Source organism: Podarcis gaigeae (assembly GCF_964106915.1).
Source record: "Podarcis gaigeae genome assembly, chromosome: 10".
Classification (NCBI taxonomy): domain Eukaryota; kingdom Metazoa; phylum Chordata; class Lepidosauria; order Squamata; family Lacertidae; genus Podarcis; species Podarcis gaigeae.
Genome location: NC_139686.1, coordinates 75,160,544 through 75,184,491, shown reverse-complemented (window position 1 = coordinate 75,184,491; position 23,948 = coordinate 75,160,544). Strand labels below are relative to the sequence as shown.

The following is a 23,948-nucleotide window of genomic DNA, read 5'->3' as shown; positions in this document are numbered from 1 at the left end:
GAATAAATTCTTTTCTCAGTGAAGGATTGGGGGGAGGGGGTTAGAAATCCTCAGGAAGACTTGAATTGCAGAATTTCTAGAAACTGCACTGCAGTCATTCTTCTTGAGCCATTAGATCAGTGAAAATCATAAGCCTACAGTTACCAAATTGTATTACCATATTATTTGCCTTGTTCTACCTATTGTTCTAATTGGTTACAGCTTTACAGAAACCTTCCTTATTTGTCAACTTGTGCTGCATGCTGTCTATTGCCCAGTGGACGACCTGAACTGAGCCCTTTTAAAACAGAAGAGAAAGGGGATATGGAAGGATTATGTGCACATCTTCCATGAGGTCTGTTGAATGTGTTATGCACATTAACCGTTCAACTTACATTTATATGTTCCTTATCTCATTACCCAGTACTAGGTTTCCTTGACAGGCAAAAATTTACGAAGAGGAGAAGAAGGTTAATGATCTCTTGCCCATTGTGTGTTCATTTAATATATGCTTCCCCCTTCCACCGAATGGATACTGCTGAAGATTTCAGTACACAATTTCAGTAAGACATATTATTCAAGCATTACTTATTTCCCAGTATGCCTTGGGCTATACTTTGTTAGTTACCACAAGGCAGACACAGATAGTTCAAAGACATCTCCAGATTTTATCCATGGGTTCTATTGCCTGGTTTCATTATTCCAGAAGGTCACATTGTTAGAGACTTCAGAATACAGACCAGAATGGAAAAATCCAGGCAGCAATATTTCTTTAAGAAAAGATTTTATTCAATTTGGTTTTGTCAGACAAAATCAAAAAGGGGTGCATTCAGGAAAAATGAGAGAATGCCCACCGTCAGTCAGATGCAGACAACTTTTATGCTCTAAGGCAAAGCAACAGTTCAGCCCCCCTTCCACCTCCCAGACATCCTCCTTTATGCATATTCATTGAAGCTCAACCAATTAGAAAATTGATGGTGGTTTTTCGGTTCCAAGTTGCATTATACACTAGGTGGCGCTGCGAGTTTAAAATCTATCTGACCTATTTACTGGTTCCGGTAAATGCTCTGCCCCCCCCCCTCCCGTTTCCCAGAAATGGGGTCTATGGTTTTAACAGGTTCAGGCCTAAGTCTGCTTTTAGAACTTTGTGGTGGGCTAGACATCCTGGGCGAACAGACAGTTTCTCAGAATCAGCTGAACCACTAGCAAAATCCCCTGACCGCATCCTCTTGCAAACTCGCTGTGTTGCAAAAATATTGTCTTTGCAAGCAGGGGCAAGCAGGGGAGAGAGAAATGTCTTTTGGCTTTTAGTTTGCTCTCTAAGATGGCTTTCAGCTTATAAAATGGCTCCAGCCTGACTCTCCAAAGTGGACCTCTGGTCTCCACTCCTTCATTCCCCCCTTTCCATCACGAAAATGCTGACCGGTTACGGTTCTCCATTTTCGTTTTGATGGATCTATAGGTCATAGAGAGCCAGGATATGGGAGAAGTGGTAGTCCACTCGTGGCATCTGTTGGGGCCAAGGTGCATACCAGACATTCTGACTTATTGGCAGAATGGGCTACCATTTCAGCCATTTGTAACCGCCTATTGTAGGGGTTATGGACGCCCCATTTAGTCATTAGACGGAAAAGTTGGCATGGGAGGCCAGGGGACTCTTTCCCGCTTTGGCCAATACACAGGTAGGTTCTCCAATTCCCCAACCAGATACGATATTGTTCATGCCAGCAAGAATACAGGACCATCCAAAGAAATAGGGCAGTACATACCACTCCTACCCACCAACCCCAATATTTCCATAGTTCCTCCCACCAATACTCGGGGCCATTCCTAATATTCTTTTACCGCTGAAGGGCCCACTGATATTCGTATTCAATTATTCGCTGGACCTCAGGGGTGACTCTCCACCTTATTTCGGAAGCTCCTACCACTTGGATCAACTTTCCAACCATTCCCGGTGGGTGGAGACCCCTGTGGTTTCCTGGGAGAATACTATACCCAAAAGGGGCCCCTTCTTCCATGTAAATGATGTTGCATCCACAAGAATATATCCACCCCTGCAACGGCCTGACACACGGGGTGACTATATCAAGGGGTTCTGGTCCCAATACCAAAAGTCCTAGTGGTGCCTCTAAATTTGCTGGAGAGCAAGTTTCTATGTTGGGGACGCTGCCCGCGGGCGCCCCTCCCATCCAATTCTTCCGGAACTAGGTGCCCTGTCTGTCTACTGGGTGGCAACTCTTGTGCAGCCACAAGAATACCCTGCCACATTCAAGGGTATTAGGTATGGAGTTACCAGGCCCAGTAGTTCAGGTAGTATTCTGGGATTTTGGGAGGCTTGAGCCACCACGACAATTTACTGGCACTTGTTCAGCAATTTCAATGCACACCTGGTTCAAGCTCCCTCCCCTGCAACACTTGCATTAAGATAGGTTCCGTCCCACACGCCACCTGGATTAAGATTAGGACCTGGTCCATCAGATGAGGTTGGTACAGTGCTCTACCCCCCGAATGACAGTTGGTTACCTCCCCACAACAGCAAGAGCAGTCCAGGACTCGATAGAATTCGACCGTCTCTGCAGCTTCCCGTAGGAGCACTGCCCACGCGTGCTGGATAGTGGTGTGGAAGAGGAGCCACAACGGGGTAGTGGGATGTTTTAATATGGTAACCTCATCAAACCCCTGTTTCCAATGGCCAATGAGCACGCCGTCTCTTACCACCGGCAAGACGAACCAGTCGTAGCAAAGGCCAGCAGGCCAATAAGGGCGGTATGGCTCGGTGGGGTCAGGGCAATAAGACATAGAGCAAGTCAATAAAGAAAATAAGAGAGAAAAGAGAAAGTCTTTGTGACTGTCCTTGTGATGATTAGTCGCAGGATCTCGTTGCCCGTGGCCCAACACTTTCCCAGGTAGCGTCAGACACAAGGTGATGATCAGCTTCAGAGGGTCAGCAGGATTTCTCTTGCAAGTCCAGACACCCTCCGACTTCTTCAGAGGCGTGTGATGTACCCAGGGGATCACCTCGGCTACTTTCACAGCAGTTGGGATGAGGGGGTCGCCAGACGCTGTCACCCAGTTGGAACTGGTGAACCGGCTCAGCGAGACTGCCGCGGGACTGCACGGTGTACGCTCGAGGGAATACCTGGAAAGGAAGCAAACACACACGACAAACACAGGGATTGCACTTGTCCTTGGGTGATGTGATCTCCCATCCGCCCCAAACTGGCGGGGATGTCTCGGACGAAAGGGGGTGGCCTGCCATCAAAAGGGTGATAGTCTCAGTCTCTTGGTTGGCGCACTTTGGGATATAGCAGCAGTTAGTTATAGCAGCAGTTAGTTGAGATAGGTTGGGGATGTAGAGTATTCTCCCAAGGTGTGCTTTAGCAGCTGGGCTTTCTGGGCATCCCACAGTCCCTTCTGGGCTTCCAGGTCCCTCTGGTCTGGCTTCTACTGCAGCCTGACATGCCGTCTTCAGTCCCTGCCACGCAACCCAGGACTTCTCTAGAGCATCAGCCACGTCTGCTTCACAAGCCTCCACTGCGCCTGTAGACTTCTCAATGGGCTGGGCAAAGCCTGTTTCAGCCTGTGTACTTTCCCATAGCTGCTTTTCTGCCAGCCAGTAATACATGCGTTTTGACCAGGCTTCCCAATTGGCTCCATGCAGCCTTTCACAGGGGTAACTCCCATGGCCTGAGCAGGCATCTTCCTCCCCCTTGGCCGCGGGTCTCTGAATGGCTACGGCAGACCCCTCGGGTCCCTGGGCTGTGAGCCATTGCTGTGCCTAACACTGCTGCCTTTTCTTTCCTCCACTGCTTTTTCTCCCTCTTCTCAGCCTTTCCTCTTTGTTCAAACACCTTCTGGGCGATGGCCATGATCTGAGATCTGGACATGCCCTGGAACCCAGGCTGTTTTTGGATTTTGGTTCTAATGTCCTTTGCACATTGTCCTATGAAGGAGGCATTTACCATTAACTCATATGCAGGGAGTTCAGGGTCAAAGGGGGTCCAAATTCTGTATGCCTCCATCAGGCGTTCCAAGAAATCGCCCGGAGATTCATCAGACCTCTGCACGATGGCAGTCACCCTAGACAGGTCAGTGGGCTTCCTAGCTGCCCTGCGAACTCCATGCAAAAGGATTTCGCGATAGGTACTTAGAGCATTGCGATTGTCCACATTATTTGGGTCCCACTGTGGGTTGGTTAAGGGATACCGATTAGGCCAATCTGCCTCCTGAACCTGCTGGTCTTTCAGGTGTTCTAAAGCCTGTGTATTAATTCCCCTCCTTTCCTCTGAGGTAAAGAGAGTGCTCAGCAATTGCTGACAATCTGCCCAGGTAGGCTCATGCGCTGCAAATATAGAGGACAGCAAGTCCACAATTGCCTGGGGCTTCTCAGCAAATGCAGGGGTGTGGGTCTTCCAATTCATCAAATCGGTGGTGGTGAAGGGGACATATTGGAGGGTGAACGGAGGCGCAGGGAGCGGGTTGTCCCAAATTACACGAAGGGGGGGTCAGGACTTCTGCTTCTCCTGCCTCTGCGGTGGACCTGGACCGCTTTATGTACTCCCCCAATGCTTTGGCTCGAGCATTGTGATAAGCTTTTTCAGCTTCTCAATACATAGTGGTCGAACTTCTGTATATGTCCATCTTTTGTCTCAGTTCTTTAAGACTGGGGTATAATTCATCCAGGACCTGGTCACTGGGCTATGCCTTGTGTACTTCTGGGCTGGCTGGCAGCCCCCCCTTTCCTGCTTCGGCTCCTGGGGCCGTATATTGGGGCGGCGGTGGAGCTTTGAGGATATGGGGCTGTCCCTGTCCTCCCAAGGGGGGCCACCACGGCACTTGGATCATATGGGGGTGGGGCCAGGACTTTTGCCTCGGATCCCTGGTAAATGGGCTTCTTGAGGCGTTTTCCTGCCTGTGTTCCTTTAATTTCAGCCCTAAGGGCTATAATTTGCATTGATCAGTCTTATATTTCTTCAGCCAGGGGGGTGGGGGGGTTCTCTATTATCACGTGAACCTCTAGAACTTCATCCATGTCCCAAATTAAATGGAGAAAGCTCTTTTTCCTCTTTTAGCTTTATGCAGTTTTTTTTTTAAACTTCTAGTATTTCTCCCAACAGACACCTGCCACTGGTTGCTCACACCCTGTGTCAGCTTCAGGTGTCCGGATTGTTTCTTCATCTCTTCCTTCATCCTTTTCTGTGGCAACTAACTTGTCAACTGTGGTGGCCACAAAGATGCAGGTCTTCTCTTGAGGCTCCTCTGCCTGAGCCTCAAACTAGGGGTCTGCTGCAGTGTTCTCTGAGACACACCTGAGCTCTGAGCCATCCAGCTGGTGCCTGGTTAAGGGCACCAATTAAATTGCCCTCCCTGTCTCAACTGTAACTGCTATAGGTCTGAAACCATTTCGTATTTCCTAGCCATAGACCACCTCTCACTGGTCATCAGAGAAATTAGGGGGCTGCTGGTGGTTTCCCTGATGTGTTCCAAACTGCCACCGGTCACAGAGGTACCCACCTCTTCCCTAACTAAGTTCTGGGATTTAGGTTGGCCTCCCTGGTCAAGTTGTAGTTACTATAGGGATCAAAACTATTGGAGGTCTGCAAGGCTCATGTGCTTCCCAGTTCAGTAATGGGCTTTGGAGAAACTAGGAGGCTTGCCTTACTACCAACGCCACAGCTCAGCAGAGAACCCTCCAGTTTTGCCTGGCTGAACTCTTGCCTTCATTGAGGTCCAGAGATCTGAAAGCTTTGTATGCATTCTAGTTCTATATACCAACTTGTATAACCTAAGGGATCTCTGGAGCGATCCCCTCCATCGCTCCCAGAACTGCATCTGAGTCTTCCCTAAGTAGATACTCAGCCTCAAAGAGATACTCCTTGTTGCCCTGTCCCAGCTAGGGCCCCTATGTTTCTGAAAGATTTGATGCCTGATGACTGAGGAACAGGCATCAGAAAAGCTTGGGGGTGGTTATTCCTTTGAGGCCTCCTCTCTCTGATTATAAGTAGTTTGGGCCACTTCTAACATCCACTCAAGAGTGTGGCCCATAAAGCCCTCATCAAAAGCATTCAAGAGGACTACATTGGCTTAATTCAGACCCCATTTTTCAGATACTCCGCTCCTAACCGGGTTTCAAAATTCCTTCCACTCTCCACACACTGCAGATTGTGACTTGAACGAACTCGCGTTGTCAAGAAATGCACAACCCTGCACTCGCTTGGCCAAAGGGATGCTAAACCCTGACCGCTCATTCAACAAATTCATTCACTGGAGTATCTGAACATACAACATACAAAACACACCAGTTCCCTCTGCCCCGTTTCCTTCTTCCTAATACCTTAAGCTTGGGTGGTTGTCAGGGGTCAATTCTTCCCTTACTGCCACCACAAGCTGGACATGTGATCAGGATGTCCCTTCTCCTTAAAAAAGGAGGCTTCCTATTCCCCACAGGACTTGCTTTCATCTACTCACCCCAGCCGCCTGGACTTCTGTCCTGTCCTCCCAACCTCGGTTCTTCAATCCGTTGCCTTCTCTTCCAGGATACAGTAGAGGGTCAAATTGGCTTCGCCCTCCTCCGAAGAAAAGCCTCGGTGCGCGCCAGGAGTAAGCGGCCTATTGGCCCCCCCTGTGCCCTGCCCAGAAAGGACAAGGGAGCTGCCTTCTGGTCTTTTGGGACTTAAGGTCCCTATCCGAGTCACGCAGGCACCAGAAATGTTAGAGACTTCAGAATACAGACCAGAATGGAAAAATCCAGGCAGAAATATTGCTGCCTGGATTTTTCCATTCTGGTCTGTATTCTGAAGTCTCTAACAACATCAACTACTTTTAATCGAAGGTAGGACTTTACTAAGCTAGAAGTCATATGTGTGCATGAAAGTAGTGCATTTTTCCTGTGTGCCAATTAAAAATAATTGGGTTTGCCTATCTCTGTTGAAGTATTTTCTATTGCTTAGAATCTTAGTGAATTAATTTTTATGTGGCTTTAGCTAAATCCAGGAAGCCTGAGAGTTGTTTTTTGTTTGTTTGTTTTGTTTTGTTTTTTCCATTTACTGACAGAATGTTATCCACAAAGGGCATTTAAGTACAGTGGGGCAAAACTATATCAACTTCTCTGCAGTGAGACAGCTACCTTCGTATGTTACTGCTTAATTAACCAAAGTGTTTATCAGTTTAATGCTGTTCATGCCAGTTAAGTTCAGTGATGCAAATTAATTCACTTTCTCTCTTTCTAAATGTCTTTTTGTGTCTTCTCATTTCTTCTCTTTCTTTCCCTCTTCCTGGGAAGGCTTTACTAGTTAATCATTTAATGGCTGTTATACTTTCTCTTTTTTAAAAAAACAACACAATTTTATTATAGGTTTTTATCCTAATATGCCATAAAATGCAAACTAAACTAAAGAGAATTAAAAAAAAGCCAAACAGAAAAATACTAAAGAAAACAGAAAGTAAAATACATTAATAATAATCCTCATGTGATCCTCATAAAATACAAAATTATAAATATATCCATGTAACACTCAGTCTCCATTTTATCTTAATCTTCACACATTCAGAGAGTTGAATCCTCCCACCTCCCACCTGGGAGAGCTTCCACTTTCCCAGTCTCCCACTCTGAGAAAAACCACTCTGACCCAGTGGCATAACATGGTCAGGTGGTACCCGGTGCGGAAAATTTCTTGTCACCCCTCCACATTGAATCTCCCTCCCCTGCAAAAATGGTTTGACTTTATTTCATATTCTCTTACAAAGGAATGTGGATTCTGGGCCTCTGATAACAAGTAGGCGACTGTGGACAGATACTTAAATTTATAGGATGGGTTGTGTTTTGGCTTGTGTTATTTTATTTATATTTGTTGTTTATTTTTAAAATAAAATTTACCAGAACAAAAAAAAACAAAAAAACTCCACAGCAGTAAAATCAAGAAAAATTAACAACCCTACATTAAAACATACAAAAGCTAAAACATTAATACAGATTAAAATTACAGTGGTATCTCAGGTTAAGTACTTAATTCATTCTGGAGGTCCATTCTTAACCTGAAACTGTTCTTAACCTGAAGCACCACTTTAGCTAATGGGGCCTCCTGCTGTTGCTGCGCCGCCGGAGCCCGATTTCTGTTCTCATCCTGAAGCAAAGTTCTTAACCTGAAGCACTATTTCTGGGTTAGCGGAGTGTGTAACCTGAAGGGTATGTAACCTGAGGTACCACTGTACTTCTGTCACGGCTAAAATGGCTGCTGTTTCTTTAATGTGAATAAAGCTGGGTCAGCATGACTCAGCGGCGGTGCACCAAGTTGTATATATAGAGTGAGAAATGTTAGTTTGGTTGCTGGTGTTTGGGTTGGTTGGTTAGTGCTGGTGTGTATAGTTATTCAGTCATGTTTTGCACAAAGACTTTTAAGAATAAAACTCTGCAAGGATATTCTCGTGGGCTCTTTTGTGCCGACAAGGGTCCGAGGACCAGGCTGAGGAGACAAAGGGAGGTCAGAACCCTTTCCTCCTTTTTTGCTTTTTACAAACACTGATAACTTCAACTTCAAAAGCATCTGGGTATGCTTACTTAAACAATAATGCTTTTAGCAGGTGCCTGAAAAGAGTATAGCAAAGGCACGTGGTTTGTTGCAATGGGCTTTATTGCAATGCAGTACAGATGTTATGTGGAACCTGTAGTAGTGGTTGAAACTACTGAAGGGGAGGTTTTATTTATTGTGATTTCACCATGCTCTGTGTTATCTGAAAAGGAAAACATTTATTTAAAAAGCAGGACTGCACGGCAGCAATCTAGTCTCATCATGATCAGTGGGACTTATTCCCGAGCTGACGGTGCGTAAGATGGGCTGCAATCCTATGCATCCCTTGCATCCAACTTGTACCTAAAAATCTGCACAAGGCAGCACCAGAGAATTGTAGAGTTGGAAGGGACCCCTGAGGGTCATCTAGCCAAACCTCTGGGGCAATGCAGGAATCTCAACTAGACCATCCCCTGACCGATAGCCATCCAGCCTCTGTTTAAGACCTCCAAGGAAGGAGAGGCCACCTCCTCCCGAGGGAGTTCTGTCCACTTTCAAATAGCTCTGCCTGCCAGAAAGCTCTTCCTGGTGTTTTGACAGCTCAGGGGAGGCTTGGGAGTCACGGGCAGGCAACACACCATTGTCCTGCGCTCCCTGGCTGCTGGGGGGGGGGACCTCCCAAGCCTCCCCCAGCTGTCCAAACGAAGGAGGAAGGGAGGAAGGCCGGCTGCAAAGCAGCACAGCTCCCCACCCCCTGCCAGGAAGCAGCCCGGGAGCTGCCATTTTGTCACCCCCCCCCCCTCAGTAATGACACCCAGGGACACCGCACCCCCTCCCTGCACCACCATAGAGTTTTTTTAGATGTTAAGACAGATTTGAAAAAGTGAAAATCCGGACACAAATGTAATTGAACTTTTTCTTTTTCTTTTCTTTTGCCCAAAGTTGTAGTGCTTTTAAATGAAATTCACCAAAATCTACACTACCATCATGGGCTGCCATATGTTCGAATTCTCCTGGCCATTTCACTGATTTTTGCCTGGGCAGTGTTCATGAGAGCTGAATACTGGATATGTCTGGGAAATTTAATTTTTTACTTCTCATGTCTTAAGGTAGTATTTCTCTGGCTCCTTGTGATGTGTTTTTCTTTAGGAGTTACATCAAATCTCAGCAACATATTAGTCTGTTGTTTTTGCCTGTAGAACCTTATATTCCATCCACATAGTCTCTTTTCCATCCTCTTCCAATCCTTCCACAACTCAAACTCCACCAGATGAGTGGCTTTTCTGTTTGCACATCTTCACCGCTCTCATTAGACAACCCATCAAAGCAACATTAAGCATATGAAAGCAAATACTGAATTATCACCAGCATTATATAGCTTTCCATGTTCATCACAAGTTTCTTCATCACTGCTATTTCTTCATTTTTTTGCAATTCAGGGCAGTGGCGGAGCTAGGGGCTTTGGCACCTGGATTGGGGGGCGTGGCACATCACCCGCACAAGCGACCCAATGGCTGCAGCAGCTCCCTGTTGAGCAGCGACGAGAGGAACTTTTGCAGGGCTTACGATGCAAGTGATACTGCCCGTGAAAAGCTCCTTGCCTGCCCGCCTGCTAGTTCAAACACAAAGAAAGAAACAACAACAAAAATTCCTTCCAGTAGCACCTTAAAGACCAACTAAGTTAGTTCTTGGTATGAGCTTTCGTGTGCATGCACACTTCTTCAGATACCTGAAGAAGTGTGCATGCACACGGTATCTGAAGAAGTGTGCATGCACACGAAAGCTCATACCAAGAACTAACTTAGTTGGTCTTTAAGGTGCTACTGGAAGGAATTTTTTTTGTTTTGACTATGGCAGACCAACACGGCTACCTATCTGTAACAAAGAAAGAAAGAAAGAAAGAAAGAAGAAAGGCGCCACAAACAGCGTGGGAGGCAAAGAACAAAACACTTGGAGAAAAGCCTCTTTAGCGTTCCATGAATTTGAAGGAGGGAAAGGCTCAAAACAGTAGGGGAAAGAGAGGTGGAGTAAGGACCTGGGGATGCTGACATGAAGTCAGCTGCGATTTAAAGCAACAGTAGGGAATGTAAGAGAATGGGCTGCTTGGGGGTGAGGGAGAAGCCCTGAGGCACCAATCCGAGCCAAATGTGTTATTTTGGGAAGGGGCTTTGCTCCTCTGTGTGTTTGCATGTTGCTGGGCTTTGGAGGCTCGGAGAGACAGGGGAGCCGCTTTGCCGCAAGCCAGGGAGCTCGGCTGGAGTGCCCGGTCGGGGACCAGCCAGCAGTGGCGTAGCGTGGGCTGTCAGCACCCGGGGCAAGGCAAGTAATTTGCACCCCCTAACCCGTGGATTTGCGCCCCCTAACCCTAACCCCCAGATGTTGCGCCCGGTGCGGCCGGGCCCCCCACGCTGCGCCACTGCCAGCCAGTCAAGGCTGACCGTTGGGGACTCCCCCGTCCTTCTCCCTTCCCACTGGAAAGCGGCAAAGCGGGAGCCGCTTGCAGCGAGACAGTGCTTTGCCACTCGCAAGCTTTGTTGTCACGGGCGGCGGGTGCCGAAATGTCACCCTCCCTTCAGGATGGCACCCGGGGCGGCTCCCCCCTGATTCGGGGGGGCGGGCAGATTCAATGTGTTCAATCACATCCACTCCTCCTGTTGATCTCTCTGGTTGTCTCTCGGAATTCAGATCTCAAAATCTCTTAACAGTGATTTGAATATTCTCTTTTAAAGTTCCAAAGTAAGTCACTGGGATTTTCTGAATCATACTGATTCTTCCCACCCGTTCAGCACTTATGACACAGCTAAAAATCCAACACAAGGAGACGGAGACTTGTAAAAAAACGTAAGTTATAAGTTATAGGCAGCAAAGAGTCATTATTTGTTTTTTATCATTCTAAGGTAATAAACCTTTCAAAGTCTCTTGAGAGAAATTCCAGCCTGTAGCCTTAAAAGTTTTCTACACCATCTGCAGTGCTCTTTGGTTACCAGTATGCTATTTAATTGCCAGATAGAGAATCCAAATTATCTCTTTTTCTTTTTCAGTTCTATTTATAATAATTAAGAGAATTTAATGGTGCAGACCTTGAACCCTTGTTAAAGGATGCTTATGCAGTGTTGAGCTGTTGACATATTTCTTGTTTTAGATGTCTCCTCAAACCCCCCTGGGGGTGCTTTTTCTTCCATTGGTGTGATGACAAAATGATTCTTCAGAACTTTTGAGGCATCTGCTCTTTGACCCCCCCCCCCACTCCAAGAGGGGGTTAGTCACGTTAGGAATCTGACAAGCGTTTATCATTGCATAAATATATTCAGCTAGCAAGAGCTCAGGTGAAGGCATCTGGTCCGACATACTTCAAAACCAGAAGACCTGTTATACTTGTTGTGTATTGAGTCAAAGGATTTTATATCTGTATTATTATTGTCTGTATTTGCATTAGGGTAAAGTAACTGCCTTTTGGTTCCAGAGGGTACAGCTACTATTGGTTCATTTAAGCTGCTGTATTTGGATCCTCTGTCTTATTGGTTTCCTCCAAAAGGCAGGACTGTGATTGCCTGATATTGTTCCCTCCAAAATGTATCCTTTCTAGCTTGTTCCCTGTCCCTATAAATGTAGCTCTCCCCTCCTCAAGTCTCAGTCTTGTTTGCTTTAATAAAGAAGTGTTACTAGAGAACTGTCTCCAGCATATTATGTCAAGAGAGCTGAAATCACAAGCCCCACGTCACAACACTTTTTCAATACAAAAACTACTTTTTCTGGGAAAGTTCTGATCTAGTCTCCATTGCTTTCTTGAGAACCCTTACGTGGGCACATCACTGCTTTGACTAAAGAATCCAAGGTTACATACTCCTTTTATTTTGGTTAAAATGTCTGAGCCAGCTTTAAAGGACAATCAGAGGCAGAGTCAAGCTGGGCAATAGTTTCTTGCTAGAACCACAAATGGGCTGAATTTCCCCTGTCTTTTGTGTTCCAAAAGGCTTCACATTAAGTTCAAAAGGGCTTATAAGTGTGCTGGTAAATCGACAAGAATTTGACTGAAATATATTAGTTTTCCTGCACAACACAGATGAGAATCAAGAGTGACCAAGTGATGATGGTTCACATACAAGGGGGGGGGGGGGCAAGAACTGGAAACAGCAAATGGATATTCTGGGATACAAAGATATGGATTTGCCAGGGGAGAACAACAAAAGAAAAGAGGCTCTGTGGCAGTTTTAGGAATAGAAGTAGGTTAAACCATGGCTTGGCTATTCTTTCCACATCATCCTGAGTCTAATCCCTTATTAATTAGCATACACATGAAAAGATGAATCCACTGTTTTCAAGTGCACAATATTTGAAAAGTGCCCAGTTTCAGATTTGCCATCAATTTCTTGATATTTTGACCCGTAAAGTAAGAACAGGCTACAAAGCTGCAAGCTGCTCAAATGTTTTCATTAAAAAAAGCAAAACGTTAAACAAACAAAAATTTAATGAACCTTCCATGGAACTACTTTAAAATATACATGTGGCAGTTCACCTCTTTGGGAATTACAGATACCAAGAACTTTTCTATTACTATAAGCATTAAAGCATCTTTGTCTTCTTTAAATTATGTTTCAGAAAATTTGACATGGCTATGAAAATATATATATGTATTGTTCCAATACAAGATGAGCTATGAAACCAATATTGTTAAATCCTCACGTTTATTCCTTATAACAGCAGCCCCTGCCACAAATATGGATATTATCACAATTGTTTATGTAATATCATTAATTTGTAAGCTATAGCAAATCAAATGCCTAGCACCAATATTAAAACATGTTGAGACATTTTAAACCCAAATATGCACATGAGGACTTCTTCTTCTTCTTCTTCTTCTTCTTCTTCTTCTTCTTCTTCTTCTTCTTCTTCTTCTTCTTCTTCTGTATGTTGGTAATGCTGCTTTTGTGATCCAAGGCCAGTAGCGGGCCCCAGCCCAACAGCTGAAGTAAAGGATCTTAGCTCCTACAACATGATTGTGCTTTGGCAGCAAGATTCACTCTTTGTTTCCAGAATGAGCACAACTTATAGGAGGAGAGGAGCTGTCACATGCCACTGGTGGACCCTGGGATTTCAAATTTCAGCAGTGCCCTGTGCAACACCAAAATTTGGCACACACCCCTCCGCCCTTCGCCTTCCATTCTACATAATAGTTGTGACGCCCCCAAGGGTCTGCGCCCAGTGTGACCGAACCAGTCACACTCCTCTAAATCCACCTCTGCACTTGCTGTGTGGACAGGGCCACCTCCCTTCTCTCTTTTTTCTGTCATTCTCGTCTCTTTTACTGCCACCCCTTTTCTCTTTCTCTTTTTGTCTCCTGTTCTCTCTCTTTCTTTTTCTCCAAGAGTGTATATTTTTGTCTCCCCCTGTTCTCTCTTTCTTTTCCTCCGAGAGTGTATATTTTTGTCTCCTCCTGTTCTCTCTCTTTCTTTTTCTTCAAGAGTGTATATGTTTCGTATGGTTATGTTTTCTAGCAGTGGAGCCTTGATTCCCACTCCCAATCAAAAATGATAAAAATATAAATTAGCGCGCATGCCCCACCTCATTCTACGATACATCCTAGTTACCTAGGAGAAAATGGCTCAAGGCAAATACCAGGTTTATGAATCTATCTCTAAGATTTCTTTGTTGCTAAGAATAACCTCATAGTGAGAGTTTCAGCTGTTGTATCTATAGCTTGCACTAGACTCCATAAAAATTGAGTGGATTTTTTTATTGGATGCACATCAATTCTGAAGACACTTTGGTTGCTGTATATCAAGGAAAACGGCTTTCTGATATGCTGTGCACCAAATTCCTGATAAGACTCTTGAGTATTCTAGATAATCTGTTCTTCATTCCTTCTCAACACGCTGAGAGTCTTTCCAGTACGTCACAGTGGAATGTACATGTACTCCTACAGTTCCTAGCAACAATCGAGAGCAACTGGAGAGAGGTATTTGGACTATGCTAATTAGGCAAGAGCATTTTTTCTTTTAGCAAGCTGGATTTACAAAAGCAGACCCAAGGGCCAGCACATAGCAACAGGCTGGAAAAAAGGAGGTAGCCCATCTCTCTGGTCTGGGTCTCCTCTATTGCCAGATTTTCACAGGGTATGCTTGGGGATAACTGGTGAAGGCAAAGCATCCTTCCCTAATCCCCTCCAGCTTCTCTCCTCCAGCTCCAAATGGGTGCAGAGCAAAGGCTGAGTCATATGTGTGTACTCATCACTTGATGATTTGCAGTAAACCCTATTATGGCCTCAACTAAATCAGATTGTGTTCAAGATGTTGACATGCTCATCATGCCATGAAAGCTCTATTGGCAGTGTTTGATCTGTGCCTGCCTCACACATGCAAGAAAATCACATTTGCTGCTGAAATCATTCAACAATTAATGTGCAGGTAAAAACTCACTCTTACGTCCTTTCAGTATGATCTACAGAACAAGTATCTAGTTTTTGCTTATTTTTTGCACAGGATTTAGAAGGGATTTTGTTCACTTGTTTGTTTTTGCACCGTTGCTACTTTTTTTCCTTTGCAGAGTTCTCACACTGCTCTGTGGACCACTGCAGATCCATTACAGATGAATAGGTTGGAAAGGTGGAAAGGTTGCAGAACACTTGAAAATATCTCTACTTGTCCCTGTGCTTGCCCCCCCCCCCCAGGACAGAAATCGAGGTCAACCAATCTTCCCCTACAAACTGACCAGTTAGAGGAGCCATTCTTAGTGGCTTGAGATCAGGCTTGTGATTTTATAGTGCACTGGGGGTTTTAAGAATGATGCCAGCTCGGGGGGGGGGGGAGTTATTAAAATATATGTTATATATGGTACATGCTTTTATTTCTTGAACAAAAAAGTGGTTTGTCAGGGACCCCCAGCAATTTTCAAGTGGTCCTTTAAAAAATAGGTTTTGAGAACCACTGCCTTAAGGTATCATAGTTTTTGCTTTAGATTGGAAGCTGTGAGCAGGGTTCATGTTCTTCATAATTTTTGTACAGCAGCAAAGGGCCCCCAAGTTGATTGGCATTGCCATTCAAATGGTGTTTGTGCACCGTGTCATGTTATCAATTATGTGGGCAGGGGCTTACCTGGACCCCCCTAATATTTTATTCATGTTTTATTTATGCACCCCTGTACAGCACCTACCCATTATAGGCACTTCTCAAATAAATATCCCAAACACCTTTCTTCAAGAGCATGCTTCTGGTCTGGAGAAACCACATTCCCCTAGCATTCAAGTTATAGCATATTGCTCTTTTGGAAACACTGTCCTTACCTGAGCTTGTTATTTGAACTACCCTTCTAGAATGAAATTGTGTGAGTATCAAGGGCACTATCCAAAAGTATCAAGGGCACTATTGATGAGTATGACACAACTCTTCCTCCTACACACCCACACCCACACCCACCCACCCACCCACACCCCATGTTGAAACTCTACTGCTCAGCCTGCATGGCAGGGTCAAGGACCACCTTTCCCCATATGAACAGACCCAGTCCCTGTGGTGATCATCTGAGGGTCTTCTTTGTGTGCTTTCTCCATGAAAGGTCCACAGGGTGGCAACATGGGAACATTCTTCATTTCTTCTCTATTTTCTCAGTCATTTCTCTGTTTTCTTAACTTCTCACTTCCCTCTGTGGCCCCCTAGTCTCATGCCGCCGCCCCCATTTACACAGTGTTCACCTGTGGCCCCCTTGGAATATCCTGGGGGGGGGGCAGTTGAAAACTGACCTAAAACATTTGAAGAGCACCAGACTGTGGAAGGCTGCCCTAGCAGGAACCTCAAGTCACCTCAAATCTTGCTATAAGTGGAATTTGGTGATAATCTAAAGATATAGATACCATTTTCTTCTCTTTCTATTTCCACAAATTTATCTAGTCTTAGTGAAATCAATTTTTTTCTTAGAAATTTTGTAGAGAACAAACTAACCAAAAATATCTCCATGCTTTGCATTTGGGGTAGTCAGTTTCAGTTCCAATATTCAGAAGTATGATTTAGGAAAGCCAGTGGGACATAATCACCAACATTTCCCTTCCCAGTCTTTCTAGTCACATCTGATTCCTCAGAAATATTTTAATCTTAGATTAGTTCAGATAATTCTACACATCAGCAATATTGCACTAGGCTATAAATCTCTTTAATAAAAAAAGGTTTGTTTGTCCTATCAGAAAATAATTGGGTAACTTTACTCTTAAAGGACTGTGTGAATAGATTCATCCCATATGTTTGAATGGTTCTATAAAATATGAAACACTAATGTAGTGGGGTCCAAACTTTTTTCAAAGAGGGCCAGATTTGATGAAGTGAAGGGCGATGAGGGCTAAGGACCAACCAAGGTTGTTGGCCTTTTTTTAGGGTTGAAGTTGTTGGGTGTTTTTTATGGTTGAAGTTGTTGAGGTTTTTCTAGGATTTTACCCCAGGAAATGAACTGCCACAGGGGCCGGATTAAACTGACTGGCAGGCCAGATTAGGCCCCCAAATCAGACTTTGGACATGCCTGCAGTAATGGAATAGCTGTAATTATTAACTTACATTGGTTTAACTGACACAGTTTTCCTCAAGGAATTCTCAGAATTGTAGTCAGGTAAGAGAGCTGAGAGTTCTCTGCTATGAATTCTTAGCTCGTCTTTCAGGTTCTCAGGCGAGGGGGAATGACATTATGTTGCTTATAAGACTGTAGTGCAGTTATGCCGTATGATGGTATAGATGTTGATAATATTTTCTGAATTCTTGTTGGGAAGAGTTTCAAGGTAACATGTCATCATGTTATAGAATAAGGCAACCCTCATGCTTGTTGCTATGCCTTGATATCATAGTAACCATGATGTCATAGTATGGAATATATAGGCAGCATTTTTCCCCCAAAGAAAATGTAGTTCTCCCCTTTTAAAATCTCTGGTATCTTGATCCATGGCAAAAGAGAGTTTATATCCACCAGAATGGAGTTCCTTCAGACTGTAAGTGTTTTCCCTTATTAATAATCCATTTTCAAATGCATTAGCATGCTGAAGTTGTGTTGTTTTTGTTCCATAAAGTCTACTCACATGTCAAATATATTTATATGTGTTGAAATTCAGAATGAAATAATGGCACAGTTTACATGACCAGGGATCAGAACATGACTTTTTGTGCTCCATATATTTTATGCTTCATTTATTTAACACATTTTAAGCCCATTTTTTAGGGTTCCTGTCCTCCCAAGGTAGGTGACAATGCATCATTACACTACAATATTAAAATTCAAAACTTTTAAAATAACAGTAAAATGAAGAGAATAAAATTCTGCCTAATGAGATGACGGGTAGCTTTCGCCTTCTCTCTTTCTAATCAACTTGATACATAAAGTCTGGAGCTATAGTGGGGCACCATTTCAGTGCGGGAAAAGGCTTTGAAGAGATTTGGGGGCAGGCGGAGAATTTTCATCAGGGTTTAAAGGCCTGGTCTTGGAACATGTTCAAGATTAAATTACATAGAACCAACACAGAACAACAATTGAAAAGGAAAAGGAAAAGGAAAAGGAAAAGGAAAAGGAAGAAAGGGTCTTGTTTGTTTGGTATGATTACCAAGCTAGGCATGTGTGTGATTGATTCTGAGGTTGGCTCCTGAAATGCCATCATGGACGCTGACCCCTTCCTGGGTGGACACCAGTTGGGGCCTGTTGGGCAGGGAGAACAGAGTGCACATGGCTGGGCAGCTGCTAGGGAAAACCCCTCGGTCCCCCTGGACCTCTGGCTCAAGTTCCCGCCTGCTGCAGCATCTCAAATGGGCCAATCCCTGGCCTCCCGGTGGGTGTGCCTCACAGGCTGAGAGGGCATTGGCTACACGCCTGCCCTCTATTGTATTCAGCATTGACTTATAACTTCACTGTACTTTATCATTAAGCAAAGTCCTGTGGAAAAGGACTTGAATCAGCAAATTTACTAGAAAACATCACAGAGTTACAGTATATGTATTTCCAAGTGAACCTCAAAGACTTAGTCTTTGTTGGCCAAGGAAGATCAGCAGTTCATTGTTCCATTTTCCTGAGCTCTCATGTGTTAATCATTTTAGATTCCAATAATAATAATAATATTTATACCCCGCCCTTCTCACTTCAAAAACTGGGCACCTAAAAACAAATTTAAAACACTTAATTGTAAAAGCAGCATAAAATACAATATAAAAACATGACTAACAATAAAATTCAAAGTTCAGAAATCAATTTAGGGGAAATCCATCTAATAAGCATTAGATAATCCCCAGGGCTGCTGGCTGAATTGGTCCTACTTGGGCCAGTGAGGAGGCCAGGGGAGAATTAGCTGTGGGGTCTCAGAGTGGGTAATCTTTATAAAAGGGGAGGGGGAGGGAAGAAAAGGGAAATAAAAGATCAGGCTGAATTCAAATTAAAGGCCAGGCAGAATAGCTCTCTCTTACAGGCCCAACAGAAGGAGGTTAAATCCTGAAGGGCCCTGGTCTCATGGGACAAAGCATTCCACCAGTTCGGAGCCATCACTGAGAAGGCCCTGGCCCTTGTGGAGGATAGTCTGGCTTCCTTAGGGCCCGGGGCCTCTAAACTATGCTTATTCATGGACCTTAAGGTCCTCTGCGGGGCATACCAGGAGAGGTGGTCGGTCCCATAAATATAAGGGCCCTAAGCCACAAGGGATTGTTGTTTCTTTGTCCTGACAAGCTCACTGGTTAGCTCAAATTTCAAAAGAGAGCAAGGCAATATACCCAATTCATGCTTCTCCACTCCTCTTGTTGAAGGCAATGAGCTTGTGGCTAATAGACCAATGGCATACTGTCCTTATACCGACTTTTCACTGCTGGGAGGCTGTTCCATGCACTGCTCACAAAGCTGTGAGTCTTTAGATGTTCCAGCATCTGTGGGATGAATGCACAGAAGAGCATATATGTAGTGCCATTATTGAGGGTACTACTGTGTGACGCGGGTGGCGCTGTGGGTAAAACCTCAGTGCCTAGGACTTGCCGATCGCATGGTCGGCGGTTCGAATCCCCGCGGCGGGGTGAGCTCCCGTCGTTCGGTCCCAGCTCCTGCCCACCTAGCAGTTCGTAAGCACCCTTAAGTGCAAGTAGATAAATAGGTACCACTTTATAGCGGGAATGTAAACGGCGTTTCCGTGTGCTGCTCTGGTGCCGATTTGCCAGAGCAGCTTCGTCACGCTAACCATGTGACCCGGAAGTGTCTGCGGACAGCGCTGGATCCCGGCCTCTAGAGTGAGATGAGCGCACAACCCTAGAGTCTGTCAAGACTGGCCTGTACGGGCAGGGGTACCTTTACCTTTACTGTGTGACACCCCCCCCACACACACACAATATGCTACGCCAGCCTTTCTCAGTCATTGGTCTCCAGATGTTGTTGGGCTACAAGTCCCATCATCCCTGACCACTGGTACTGCTAGCAAGGGATGATGGAAATTGTAGTCCAACAACATCTGGGGACCCAAGGCTGAGAAAGACTGCCAAATGGTCACTTAGTATTTTGCTCTTATTTTCTTGGACATGTGACTGATCTCACTTTCCTTATTTGAGGGCTTATCCTTTTACCTCACTCTTTCTAGTCACAGATCTGCACTTTAAAGCTCCATGTCCAAACTGGGCATGGTGCAGTTTTACACTTAAACCAACTGAAATTATACCTCTGTAAAATGGCTATCAATTTCCAATAATAGCTACCAAACTGGAGTTGCAGACGGGTCTAAATTAACCTCAACGCTGATCTCTCCTGAAACTTGTGGCCCTATGTCTTATTTGTGGCTCTTCTCCCAACAGGCTGGATGAGCCCAATTGATTCATTGATTTGGAAATCTTTTGAAGCTCCTTAAACCATGAATGTCTGCAGTACCCATATAATCACGTAGAACACAATTGTGTTCCTTCCATGATCATACGAAGCAAGATATTAAATAATACGCTCATCCCTTGATTTATGCGGATTAGTCCAGGTTTACCCTTAAGTCTTATATGTGCTAAGAAAGTGCACTTAAAACACAAAAAGTTCAACAATTTGATTTCTAGTGTTGTCTAATGCTAATATAGTTTTCGCTGCTCACTCAGTATTACTCCCTGCTGGTGGGAAATTCCATTAAATGGCATCTCCCACTGAGAGTGGCAACAGTGCTGTTAGTATGATACTCTTATATGCTTTAGTCAGAGTACCAAACTAAAAGGCTTGAACACTATGAGCATATAAGTTATGATGGCTGCAGTCACATGGTTTTTAACAAGTCCCTTGTTCATACTGTGGTCAAATATCAGGTGAATCTGAGCTGTTTCATACATGGCACTTCCATGAATAAGACTGCGCCTCATGTGGAAATTTGGCTCTTATTGGAGCCGTAGATAAGCTGTTAGCCTATTCGTCCTATGGGAGTCATTTATAAGGAGGTTGGAATTGGGGAAAGGGTTAACTCTCCACCCCATGCCCTGTCACCCTCCTACTGCCCAGGGCATGTAGGATGGTAGCCCCCACACCCTAGTCATACAGCGCTATAGCCTGTCGCAGTAGCTGGCAAGGTGCTAAATGGATCAATGGTCTCAACTATTATGCAACTTGACAAAGTTGTAGCATGTGGACTTTGTGTGTGATAAATAACATTTTATACTTTATCATTAAGTTAAATAAGTAAATCAAAACGTATTAGCACAGCTGTAGGCTTGGTTGTGGGTAGAAAGATGGAAGTATGGCATATGTAGCTTTGTGGAGTTGAGAAGTCACCCACTGTGGAATTGGCAGCAAACGAGCTGCCGTGTTACACTTCTGTACCAAACCAAGTACTGAACAGGACTGATGGACTTTGGGGTCTTAAATCTCAGTGGCACCCTGTGCGATGCTAAAATTTGGGGGGCCCAACCTCTCCCGATCCATTCTACAGTATTGTTGTGGGCCCCCCCTGCAGTGTGGCACCCAGTGCAGATGATCTGGTCACCCTACTCTAAAACTGCCTCTGAATAGGCTATAGGTCCCAGATAGGATTAGTTTTAAAACCAGGGTGAGTAACTTATGGCCTTCCACTTGTTGGCAAACTACAACTCCCAGCAGCCTCAGCCAATAATGACAGGGATGACTGTAGTCCAGCAATGTATGGAGGCCACAGGTTCCTCACCCCTGTGTTAAAGGAACAGTACATTGCAAGAAACATTCCATCTTTAGCATGGCCTACATGCCGCAGTGATATATACTCTACTAAAAAAATCTTCCTAAAGGAAACCTGCCCCATTATGTTCTACAATACCAGAAAACTTGAACTAAGCATATTTAGGTGTGGGAATTTACTTCTGGGTAAATATGAATAGGACTGCATAGCATGCAACTGTCCTGTTTTTACGGGGGCATCCTGGAATTGTAGAAGCCTTCTCATTTTATCCCCGGATGTCATGGGTTGTGCACCTTCACGGACCAGCTACTGCTGCTGCCGCCCAGTCACCTGCTGCCCCCCGCTATAGATGCACAAGGAGGTCGGACAGGCACACGAGCAAGTGGTAGGGATGGGGGCGAGTGGGCAAGCAAGCGGGCAAGCAGCAGCGGTAGGATGTTGTGTGGGACAGATGCCCCCATTTCCTCTTGGGAAATGTTGGAGTCTATGGGACTGTACAGTATAGCATTTACGTTTGTATTTAGATTTCCACCATAATAGGCACCCCTAGGCTTGTGCAGTAATACAGCAGAAACTATTTCCTTTAGAACCATTTTCTGTCTTGTGGTAAAACAAAACCAACTGTATATAGTGGTACCTCGGGTTAAGTACTTAATTCGTTCTGGAGGTCCGTTCTTAACCTGAAACTGTTCTTAACCTGAAGCACCACTTTAGCTAATGGGGCCTCCCGCTGCTGCCACACCTCCGGAGCATGATTTCTGTTCTCATCCTGCTGAAGCAAAGTTCTTAACCCAAGGTACTATTTCTGGGTTAGTGGAGTCTGTAACCTGAAGCATATGTAACCTGACGCATATGTAACCCGAGGTACCACTGTATATAAAAGCGAAGAGTACAAGAGGACCTAATGATTTATTTATTCAAGGAAACCCTTATTATGCTCTCTAAATATGTATTTAAAAGCCTCAAGACAGACATGCTTATTGTTGATTATAGGATTATGAGTTGTCATGAAAGGGAACTTTTAAAAATAGCAGTATTTTAAATACCTGAGCATATATTACTCAGAAATTGCTGGGGGCTGCCTCTTGAAACAAAATACTATATATAATGAAAAGTTGCTGCCTGGTTCAAGCAAACAGAATGAGCACATTCTAGCAAGATTCAGAAAGGATGTTTATTCATGCATTAATAAAAGCTGTAAACAGGGCAATGATATATTTAGCTTGGACGTGTAGCATTTATTCCTGATTCATTCCAACTCTTTGAGAAGCATGATGCTTCAGCATCATTATTTCCTTCTTCTGTTTCTTAGCCTTGTGATTTGACTTAAAGTTGGATCCCCAAAATGGATGAAAGGGATGCAGACAAGTCTAGAGCTTGTTTCTTTAGGTGCAAGAGGATGATCTGTGGTGAGCCTTGGGCTTGTGAACTCCCCTTTCAGCTCTTTATAGAAGATTGAAAGCTCTGGTTTTCATTTAAAGCTGTGACATCTGAGCTTGGTGAATTGTATCTTGTTTAAACTATGGCCAGTAAGTACAAAGCAAGATCAAACTCTGGTATCAGATCTCAGTTTGCTCTCAAACCACAGTTTAATGCCTTGGAAATCTGTAGAATTGGATGGCCTTGGGAATCTGGTTAGTATAATATTGAAAACAGTTCATCCTCATGGGCATGAGAGAGGCAGCAAGAGGAGGGTGAGTGTGAAGGCCAAAGGCTCACAGCCATGGTTTATTCTCACAGTGGGAACCCAGGGATCCTCATTACATCTGAACCAAGACTAAGTATATATTATGCATTCACCCTCAGAATGGATGGAAAGAGGTGTATTGCAGGGAATTCTCTGTTGCTGCACAGTGCATCCCTACAGTAAATATGAATGCCTTGGGGGAGGGGCAGAAGAAAGGGATGAGCGGGGAAGGAAAATTCCCCGCTCCCCTCATTCAGTTTATCTAGTGGAAAAATTGGAAGTGATGGGGGGGGGGGGAAATGGGATAAAACCCTCTTGTAAATTGTACTTAAAAAAAATTAAGGGAGGAATGATTTTCAATGCATTTAAAAAAACTGTTTCAGATATACTTTAATCCCTCAAAATGCTGTCAAATATCTGTAAAATAATCCATGGTATCTGGTATTACAATCCTTGCAGACTATAGACATGCAGAATTCTTATATCGTCTCTGCTTCAGATCCCTCCATCTTCTGCAGCTTGCGAAAGAAACTGATATTTATTTGCAATATATTTGTACACACACCAAATCATGCCAACCTCCAAGGAGGGAGAGTCCACCACATCCCAAGGGAGTCTGTTCCACTGTCGAACAGCTCTTCCCATCAGAAAATTATTCCTGAAGTTTAGT

General features: G+C 44.4%; 1 protein-coding gene across 2 annotated transcripts in view; it reads left to right on the top strand.

Moving 5' to 3' along the window:
- The first annotated feature begins 17,309 nt into the window (after positions 1 to 17,309).
- LMNTD1 (lamin tail domain containing 1) overlaps positions 17,310 to 23,948 on the top strand; it is a 196,627-nt gene continuing 189,988 nt past the window's right edge. For both annotated transcript variants that reach the window (XM_083701546.1, XM_083701551.1), the window contains exon 1: positions 17,310 to 17,451. In XM_083701546.1, coding sequence (XP_083557672.1) covers positions 17,434 to 17,451 — 18 coding nt within the window. In that variant the 5' untranslated portion in view covers positions 17,310 to 17,433. The remainder of the gene's footprint in view (positions 17,452 to 23,948) is intronic.